The 10,802-nt window shown below is 49.1% G+C and overlaps 1 protein-coding gene across 1 annotated transcript in view; it reads right to left on the bottom strand.

Annotated features, from left to right (window-relative positions):
* CSMD2 (CUB and Sushi multiple domains 2) overlaps positions 1-10,159 on the bottom strand; it is a 376,465-nt gene extending 366,306 nt beyond the window's left edge. The window contains exon 1 of the mRNA XM_068159296.1: positions 9,861-10,159. Within this exon, the coding sequence (XP_068015397.1) occupies positions 9,861-10,017 (157 nt within the window). The 5' untranslated portion in view covers positions 10,018-10,159. The remainder of the gene's footprint in view (positions 1-9,860) is intronic.
* Positions 10,160-10,802: the final 643 nt, after the last annotated feature.

Genomic DNA, 10,802 nt, shown 5'->3' on the forward strand with positions numbered 1-10,802 from the left:
AGCTAGGGCAGGCCACACAAGAATACATCCAAGTTGGCCTTGAAAGCCTCCAGAGAAGGAGACTCCACAAGCTAAGCTTAGAGGGAGTTGCAAGCATTCTTTTTCCCTCCTCCTCAGTGTGTTTCAGTTCCTAGCTTACATCTTTCAGTTCCTAGCTTACATCACTGGACAGTTGCTGGAAGGTGTCCAGAGAAGGGCAAGAAAGCTGGGGAGGGGTCTGGAGCACAGCCCTGTGAGGAGAGGCTGAGGGAGCTGGGGTGGCTTAGCCTGGAGAAGAGGAGACTCAAGAGAGACCTTATTGCTCTCTGCAACTCCCTGAAGGGAGGTTGGAGCCAGGTGGGAGTTGGTCTCTTCTTCCAGGCAACCAGCACCAGAACAAGTGGACACAGTCTCAAGCTGTGCCAGGGGAGGTTTAGGCTGGAGGTGAGGAGAAAGTTCTTCAGAAGAAGAGTAATTGGCCATGGGAATGTGCTGCCCAGGGAGGTGGTGGAGTCACCATCACTGGAGGTGTTTAGGAAGAGCCTGGATGAGGCACCTGGTGCCATGGTTTAGTTGGTGAGATGGTGTTGGGTGATAGGTTGGACTGGATCATCTCAAAGGTCTTTTTCCAACCTGGTTAATTCTATTCCATTCTGTAAACATCAATGGAGCAATCTGGGTACATTTTCAGGTATTTCTAACCACAGGGAAAGCACAGAAGTTGAGACAAGCCTACCCTACACTTCTGGTAGTTGCAGGGAAACTTCTTTCAGCTGGAACCAACTCAGCTGCTTATGAAGAGGTAACAGCAGTGTGGACCTTGCAAGGTTCTCTCTCGTACCTGAGATTTTGCCAAGGTAAAGAAAGCAGCAGTGTGTATGCTGCTGAAAGCAGACACCTTGGGCTATGAGATGCCCATGCCAAAGAGCAGATGTTCCACCTTCACGATCAAGACCTGAGAACATTCAAAAGCCAGCAGTGGTTTCACTACTGTGTGAGGACCATTTGTAGAATCATGGAATGCTGAGAGAGCTGGAAGGGACATCATCAAGCCCATCCCCCTTACCAGAGCAGGATCACCTGGGGCAAGTCACACAGGAATGCACCCAGATGGGCTTTTGAAAGTCTCCAGAGAAGGAGATTCCACAACCCCTCTGCAATCTGCTCGAGGGCTCCAGCACCCTCACAGTGTAGAAGTTTCACCTCATGTTGAGGTGGAACTTCCTGCATTCCAGTCTGTGTCCCCTGCCTGTTGTCCTATCACAGGCAACCCCTTAAAAGAGCCTGGCCCCTTTTTGACACCCACCCCTCAGATGTTTATAAACATTAATAAGACTCCCTCTCAGTCCTCTCTTCTCCAGGCTAAACAGCCCCAGGTCTCTCAGCCTTTCCTCCGCAGACAGATGTTCCCATCCTTCACCACATGCTCCCCAGCATATCAGCACCTGATACATTTTCCTTAAAGCACCCTAATTAAAAGCACAGAGATCCCAACCCAGCTCTTTTACCACCCACGATGGAGCCTTCCAAGAAGGGAGTAACCCTGCAGAGGAGTCAGCATGCAGGTGACTGACTGTCCCCTCTTTGACCTTTGCAGGATGGGTGTTAAACCCAACACCAAAAAGGAAGTCCCAACATTATCAGGGACAAATTCCCTACCCTTCAAACATTTATTCTTTCATCAGGTAGACTTCATTTTGATTTTAATAGAGTCCTCCAAGTGGTGCTTAACTTTAATGCAACCACCCTGGGATGGTGGCTGACAGATGTCCAGTGTCCACAGTCGGCGCCTAACCTTTCCCTGATGGAGGCAAAACAACACTAGAAGGAGATAAACAATATGCTGCAGGATGCAAGGAGCAGCTTTTTAAATGGCATCAGCTTTGGAAAAGGACCAGCCTTCATTACCCTTCCTTCTGAGGAAGGAGATTTCCTTAAATATATATATATACACCTATTTGTATCATTATTCAGGGTTTCAAATGGGAAAGGAACACTGAATTGTGCCTTAGTGACAGAAGAAATGAGCTTCCATTTTCTGTACCTCCAACTTGGCTCTAACTGCTCACCAATGTCAGATCAAGCCTCTGCCTAACAAAGGACCAGAACTTCCTTTGCCCTGCAGCAATGAGAAGAGGGAAGAATCCTGCTGCTAATAATGGAGTTACAGGAACATGAAGGAAGCAGGACTGGAGAAGAGAATGAGACTCAGCACAGCCTCACATTTTCAAGCTGCAGGAGCAGCTTTGCTGAAAGATGCTTAAACTGCCAGCCAGCACTGCTCATGTCAGCTACAACTGGGCAAAAGCCCTCCTTGCAGAAGCTTGGGAGCACACACAGGCAAAAGATCTCTTCCAACCTTGGTGATTCTGTGAAAAGCAGAGTGAAGGGAGAGGTAACAACTGCACAAGGGACTGCACAGCAGCAGAGCATCCCCCAAGGGAAGGTTCTGCAGCAAACTTTCTGTGAAGGAAAAGCCAACTCAGATGCTAAGGAAATTCACTCCTCCTGCTCCTTCAAGGGAGCCAGCTCCACCTCAGATGCTCTGGCACCAAAAGCAATGACACAGATACCATGGGGGGAGAAAATGTAGATTAGATAGGTAGGTAGGTAGATTTCAAACTCTGCTTTCACCAGGTTAACCAAACCCAAAAAGCTAAACTGCTGATAATAGGAACCAAATTGGGGGGGGAGGGGGGGAGGAAATGAAAGTTCTCTGTTTGATCTCTCCCATCCTCAAGAAATTTCTCTTCACAACACATTATATACAGCACTATTTTTCCACTCTACACACAAGCTCAAGCTCACAAAATTTAAGCAACTACTTCAAAGCCAAAGACTCTGTGGAAGGAAGGTTAAAAGCCTGAAGGTTCAGACCATCCTCTCTGCCAATGCTCTGCTTTTGCTAAAGACCTGTATCCAAATCCCTGATGCTTTTGGCACATTCTTAGTCTGCTCCAAGTCTCCTACCTCCCCCCCTCCTCTGCACTGGGGTTTGCTTTGCTTTTAAAAGCTTCACTGCAGCCTGTTGATAAAAGTATCACACAGTATCACAGTATCACTTAGGTTGGAAAGGACCTTGAGGATCATCGAGTCCAACCTATCAACACAGACCCCATGACTAGACCATGGCACCAAGTGCCACGTCCAATCCCCTCTTGAACATCTCCAGGGACGGTGACTCCACCACCTCCCTGGGCAGCACATTCCGATGACGAATGACTCGCTCGGTGAAGAACTTCCTCCTCACCTCGAGTCTAAACCTCCCCTGGCACAGCTTGAGACTGTGTCCCCTTGTTCTGGTGCTGGCACAAGAACAAGGCACGAGAGTGGATGGAAACACCCCTAAAAACCCACCCCTGTACAAGTGATAGAGCAAAAAAGTCAGAGGAGGAGCTGAGCAACCTGTGCAAATCCTTGCTGGAACCAAAGCTGCATTTAGTTGTGTTTCTGAATTATTTGGGTTGGCTTTTTTTTTTCTGTGCTCTGACTACTTCTTGAAGCTCAACAGCAGACAGACATCTTCCACCTCAGAAAGTCGTTCACCAAATTGTACACGAATCCCAAATCGTACATGAAACGCTTGAATTCATTCCCTGCAATCAAGGGAGAGATCCAAAGGCATAAAAACTTGTGTAGCTAATCAACCTGGTGCAATTTGTATCTGCTGAAAGCTTTTCACAAACATCCCAAGACCTCCCTGCAGAATACATCTGTAAATCACTGCAGGGTTTTGCAAAGTCTGCTCCTCCCCACCATACAGACAGAGAAGTGAAACAGGATGGCCAAGGTCCACACTCTCGAAGGCTTTAAGTGCCAGCAGCCATGGAAAACAGCAAGAACTGGGCTGTAATGACTTCTGGAAGACAAGAAAGCATGCAAAGAACAGGAGAGCACTGAACCAGGAACCTCCCCAGCAGAGGTTCATTCTCTGGTTGCGATTAACTCATCTTCCTTACCCATTTCAGTGATTCTCAACCCTCCCAACACGAAGGCTCTGGGCACTGTCAGGGCCAGGCTGTGACTGCAGTTTGCTGGCCCAGCCTGTTGGTCTCCATCCTGTTAAACTGACAGCTGAGAAGCAGCTGAACTCCTTACACTGAAAGAAATGTAAGGGGGCACTAAGGCAGGTGGATGGAACCCAGATAAAACCATTTCATCAAACCAGAACAGACTTCACATTCCAGAGAGCTAATGGAAGCCAGAGGCCAAAAGAACCAATCTGCTTTGTTTTGTTTTAAAATGTTCTGGATAAAGGCACCTTTATTTGATATTCATTGTTGTTTTATCTGCCTTGAAATGGGAACTGTGGACCTTCTGACAAATGGATTGAGAAATTGCTGGGTTTCAGTGTAACTGCTGCAAAATGCCTTCGCATCCTCTCGCACAGACAGAGCTCAGCTGCAGGGAAAAAGCGTCTCCTAAACATCTGGGAAGCAAGAGTGTGGCATTTCTCTGCTGCTCAGCACGCAGTAACAGGCAGGACTGAGACCTAAAGTCTCTTCCTAGTTCTGAAAGCAGCCTGCTGTGTGACCTTGGGCAAAGGTCTCAAGCTGTGCCAGGGGAGGTTTAGGCTGGATGTTAGGAAGTTCTTCATAGAAAGAGGGATTGGCCACTGGAATGTGCTGCCCAGGGAGGTGGTGGAGTCACCATCACTGGAGGTGTTTAAAAAGAGCCTGGATGGGGTGCTTGGTGCCATGGTTTGGCTGATTAGATGGTGTTGGGTGAGAGGCTGGACTTGACGATCTCAAAGATCTCTTCCAACCTGGTTAATTCTATTCTAAAGCCTTCCTGCATCCAGCTCTGCCTCCTCCCTTCCCTGCCCTTAAAAGCCAAATGACTTTGGGCAGAGACTGCTCCTGCCCAGTGCCTCCTCTTGTAGGGCTGATAATGAAGCAGGAGCAGCAATGCCTCCTTCCATGGATGGAAGGAAAACAAAACCACGCAGAGGGAGCACTGCCCCTGCAGCTGCTCAGTATGCATGCTACAAACACACTACCACCACATGTTGCACAGGGCTTCAAGTTCCTCTTCCTTTAACTCTCTAAATATCTGTTTCCCCAAAACCTCCACCTGAAGTAGTTTTTTGCAGTCAACGATGGGGAAGGATTTTTCTGGTTTAATTACTCCCCTATCACACATCTCCCTGGCAACCACAGCTGCTCGAGGCCTCACACGTCCAAGACCTCTTCTCCTCTTCCAGCTCAAGGCACAGATCATCAGACCTCTCCATCCCCACAACTGTTTTGACCTCTAAGAAACTGCCTGCACCAGCAGGACTCCTTGCAGTCTCCAGTTCTCATTCCAGCCAGCAGACACCAGTAGTGTGCACACACAAGCTAGGCAGGCAGTTTGTTACCACAGTGATGCCTGTACCTCCTAAGGACAGGAAATTGCTGCAACCATTACTGCAAGGGACTGAATCATGGAATGCACTTGGCACTGGCAAGAAAGGATGAACACAATGTGAAATCACATTTAAGAAAGGGGTCAATCTCCCCCCAAAACCCCTCACTCTTCCACTTTCATGCAAGGGAGGTATATATTCAAATGACAGCCAAGCTTCCTGCAGCACACTGTCTCAGTTCTGGCTGGCTGTGTCCATGGCAGCAGCAAAGAGACTGAAACAGAGTTAATCTGATTTCTTCAGTCAGTGGGATTTTCCCCATCACACATTAACCACTCTCAGCTCAGTCTGCCACTGCATAGCATGGCACAGGCACTTAGATTTGGGCAGATTACTGCACTGCATCGTGTTTACTGCAAGCAAAGTGCATTGATTTCCATCACTGCACTCAGCTTCACTCCTCCAGAACCACTCTGTAAACACAAACTGAGGGTGCTACTAGCACTTCTTCAAGTCTCTGTCTCTTGACTTCTTTGAAAGCAACATGTGAGTGCTTGCTTCTCAAATGAAGTCTTCTCTGGTCTAGAGCTGCTGCAGGCTTCAGGAGGAGTTGGATGGAGGGCATCAGCAGGAGCACAGAGCAGTGAAATCTGGCACTTCCCAAACGTCTGAAGGCCACGTGGTGACCCAACCTCCTCTACACAGTGGAGAGAAAGGGTCTTGACCCCATTCCCAACCACCTGATGGTCACTTGTAGCCCCACTGTGAAGCACTGAAGACCTGTGGACTAGATCACATACCTTCCAAGTCACAAGAGCAAGGAGGCAGGCACAGCAACACGATGCCTTCTGTGTTTCAAAGGTAAGGACCAAGAAGCCAGCCTGATGCCAAGCAAAAGAGCTGCACCCTCTGAACATCTGCACCCTCTGAACATCTGCACCCTCTACATGCTTTCCATAAATGACTACTTCCAGTAGCAAAAGGCAACAGCAGGACATGAATGAGTAGATGGGAGTCATTCATTCCATGTCTCCCTGATATCCTCACTGCTCCAGCAATAGTAGGACTCAGATCAAAACAATATGCTCAGCTATTGCCATAATGCTGGAGCTTCATCATATGCCACAATCAAATGTAATCAGACTGCTGACTACTCATTTCCCTCCCTCCCCCAAAGAGACATCTATCCACCACTTCAGTTAGCAGTCTCATACCCGTAACCCCTTCAAAAACCCACACTCAAATCACTGACTATTCCACACTGGAATTCCTTCCCCAGCAGGGTAAGTGCCCCTGAATCACTCTTCAACCTGGGGAGGCTTAAGGCAAGAGAAGAAAACAAAAGGCTGCTTTACAACACCAAGGACTACACAGACATCAACATTCAGAACCAGCTTCCTGCTCCTCCCCTCTTCACTCCAACAGGCTGTCCCAAACTGTTTTCTATCACGAAAAAAACAAACAAACAAACGAGAAAGTTACAATGAGCTTAGACTGCTCAGCCCAGGCTTTGTTTTGAGTCATTGCACCCTCCCCTCTTCACTCCAACAGGCTGTCCCAAACTGTTTTCTATCACGAAAAAAACAAACAAACAAAGGAGAAAGTTACAATGAGCTTAAACTGCTCAGCCCAGGTTTTGTTTTGAGTCAGTGCACTCTCCCATAACCCAGTAGGAAACAAGATGCTGAGCAGTGAAGCTCAGTGTGTAAATAATGGTACAGAGAACCCCCTTTGGAACAGGTCTTCAATGAGAAATTGTGTGTGTGTCTCCATCTCCAGCACTCCTACCCAGGACATACCCCCACACACAGCTTCTAGTGCCCACACACAGCTAATGAGCCAGCAGGGAACAGAAAGGGAAACCATTCCTGGCTCTCACTGCTCTGACAATCAGGAAATGCACTTTCAGATTCATCATCCACACACTACTGCTGAGAGGCCATGCACAGACCACACTGATTCATACAATGGGTTGGGTTGGAAGGGACCTTAAAGATCATCCAGTTCCAATCCCATTGCCACAGGCAGGGACACCTCCCACCAGCCCAGGGTGCTCAAGGCTTCACCCAACCTCCAGGGAGGAGACAGCCACAGCCTCCCTGGGCAACCTGTTCTAGTGTCTCCCCACCCTCACTGTACAGAATTGCTTCCTCATTTCCAGTCTCAATCTGCCCTCTTCCAGCTCAGAGCCATCACTCCTCACCCTACAAGCCCCTTGCAGATTCAGCATCTGCACTGTTTCCAAGAGGCCAGGCAGGGATCGCTGTGATCTAGCAGCCACATCTCTGCACCTTTTAAACCAGTTGTATAAACCAGTTGTATCATGTCTGCACCCCTGAAACTAAAAGGGAAAAGTGTAAGAAACATTTCCTCTCCCCCCACCCTGCACACCCACAATGAACTCCAGCATAGCACAGCCCAGCACCTTCCCTGCAGCTCGCTCAGCCCTGTGCACAGGCACAAGCTGTGGTCGTTATCTTGCCTCCCGACCCAGCACTTGCTTTCTGCTGGCTTTGAGAAGGACATCACCGGGCACAGGACGACTGACACAGCACAGCTGACGTGCTGCCAGGAGGATTTCTTTCCTTTTTGATTTTTCAGAGGGCCAGGACTCCTAACTGCTGGTTTTAGCCGTACAGCTCTGCTGCCACACTATGGGTACGCTGGGTTATTACCATCCACACAAACCCCAGGAGCAGGAGAGGTTAGAATGAAGCCTCTTAGGACTCTGTTCTACAGACGTTCAGGATCTGCTCAGCGAAGGTGCTAGAAGTCCCAGCCTGGACTAAACTTCCATTCTGCAATTACACCCCAAAACCACCGTGGACTCTGCAAAGGGAGGAGGCATTCAGGCCCTACACACTGTTCTGCCAGCTAGCAGCAAGCCACTGATTGCAAAGTTGGCCTCTTGCTTTGACAAAAAGGTCATTATTGGGATCTCAGAATTTAAGAAGAGGAGCTATTGAGCAACGCCTCTAAGCTCTGATGCAAATAAAAGCATCTGAGGTGCAGAAAGCTTCTGCAGATCTGCTCACAAAACAGAGCAGCAACCTCTGGGTGAAGGATCCAGAACAGACAGCACACTAAATGCAGAGAGAGAAGGTAGCCAGGGGCCTGAGAAGAAAGGGGCACACACTGAACAAGCAGATACAGAGAAGAGCCTGGAATATTTAGTGTTGAGCAAGCCACTGAGAGCTTAGAAGCTGTAGCCCCCTGCTAGATTGAATCATGCCTTCAGGTAGCTCTACATCGGTCTACTTGTATCGGAAAAGCACGACAGAAGCTGCTGGAATGGTTTTCTCTTGTGTACAGGGTAAATGTTCCTGCTAAAAAGGGAGGAAAATTCACCACAAGCCTCACTCCCCCTTCCTTAGGACTTGGAGGTCGGTTGGGTGTGTGTATACCCTTCCCAAATAAACACTTCCACTCAGCCAAACTCTTCAGGTCTACCGCAGGAGTACTCAGGAGGAGCAGTTAACACTAATTCTGGATCTCCTTTGAGGAAATCGGCCTTACATAATAAAAACCAGTGCTGCACCTCAAAGTTCCTCCTCCCCCCTCAGAAAAAATTAAAAACCCCAAGCAGCTTGCACAGCCAGCAGCATCCAAACACACATTCCTCCAGCCCAAGATCCAGCAGACATGCCAAACATGACTTAGAAACTCTGGGAAAATCGGGGCACTGCACGGTGGTGAAAGAAGCCACTGCCAAACACTCAGCTCTCCCACTCTTCCCCCTCCCACACACACATACAGAGAGAAGGACAGTCCCTAAATATTTGCTGGTTTACACCAGAAATAAACTCCAGTCCTTAGATCTGCTTTTGCTACAAGGGCAGTTGCGGAAACTGAGGAGGAGACAGAAGCAAACTCCTCCCAGATCCGAGTCTTCTTTTGCTATCTTTCGAGTCAATAAATGTGTATTTCACCCCCCACCCCCCCCCAACCAAATAACCACCCCACGATGCTGGGGGCAAAGAGCTCGTTTTTCAGATGATCCTCAACTTGCAAGGCAGAAGGAATAGGGGGAAAGTGCTTCCATCTTCATGCAAGGTGTCCTAGATCTGTGTTCTCAGCTATGGGCGAACACTAGGGTGGTGGAATATTGAATTAAGATGCGAGGGAAGGACAGAAGGGGAAACTGTGATGGCATTTTTCACAGTCACCTTGCATCTCACGCAGCAACTGTGCACAAAGGATGTGACCCACCAGAGAAGGGGGAAGGAGATGACATAAAGCCACCTTTTATCTCCCCGTAGCTTCAAATTGTTGCTCCCAAAGGATGCAGGGTGGGGGGGAAAAACTATCTTGCACTAAGCTACAGAGACCTGAAGGAAATATCCTCCTTATGGAACGCTCCAGGAAAGCATGTGCTGCCACACGAGTGTGTGCAGACACACAGGGTGTCATCCTCACCACCACCACCACCCCCAACCCCCCCAGCCCCCCTCCAGAGGATTAACAGTGGTCCTTTGATCTAAGGAGCAGGAAGGGAAAGGCTCCTAAAGTTGCCAGCTTTCTCCATGACACTTACCAGTCACTGAGACAGCCAAGAGCCCCACGGAGAGCAGCAGCACCCGGCTCCAGGAGCTCACTTCCACCGTCATCAGAGCAAAGATCCCCAATTTCCCCCAGTTCCTTCCAAATCCGCAGCTGCATCCCGGCTTGTCCCATCCCCAGGAAGGTTGCATGTCAAAGGGCAGCAGGAATGGGGCGTGCTGGGGGTTGGTTGTTGTTGTGGTTGGGTTTTCCCCCCTTCTTCTTCCCCTTTGCAATTGGGATAGTCCTCGGCTTGGCTGGATGAGGAGGAGAAAGGAAAGAGGGGGTAACAAGAAAAACAAAAAAAAAAGGCAGGTCAGGCTCGTGATTTTTTTTTTATTTTATTATTATTATTCTTTTTTTCAGCCCAGGGAAAAAAAAATCCCACCGCATGGAAGGCTCTGAGCTTCTGCAGCTGGAATGAACCAAGTGTGGCAGCAGCTCGGGGAGAGGAGAGGCAAGGAAAGGAGAGGAGGGCTGGCTCGTCCCTCCCGGTGCCTGTCTCAGAGCCAGCTCCTCGGCAGCGGCAGCAGCACACAGTCCCCCGGGGATTTAGACTTTTTTATTAGCCAGTTGATTAATCATTCCCCGTATATTTGCTCTCCTCTTCGCTAAAATGCTGGGGAGGGGAGAGGACAAGGGGGTTGTGGTGAGGGGCTGCCGTGCAGCCACCGAATAAGACCTCGCTTCACTTTGCTCCTCCGGAACCCAGCGCAATCCTCCCACCAGCACCCACCCGACCAGAACCAACAAACCAGCTTTAGCACCGGATTTATTTTTAATCCACACTACAGGTTTCTTGTACGAGTCTCCCAGCACACCCCCAATCCCCCCCTTACCCTCCCCATTTTGCATGGAGGGCAGCACGGTGTCTGTATGTACACACAGCCAGCATCTCTGCTACGAAACCCTCTGCCAGAGCCATGCAGCCTCCAGA

Source organism: Melanerpes formicivorus, unplaced genomic scaffold (assembly GCF_026170545.1).
Source record: "Melanerpes formicivorus ecotype bairdi unplaced genomic scaffold, bMelFor1.0.p_v2 SCAF_45, whole genome shotgun sequence".
In the NCBI taxonomy this organism is placed as follows: Eukaryota; Metazoa; Chordata; class Aves; order Piciformes; family Picidae; genus Melanerpes; species Melanerpes formicivorus.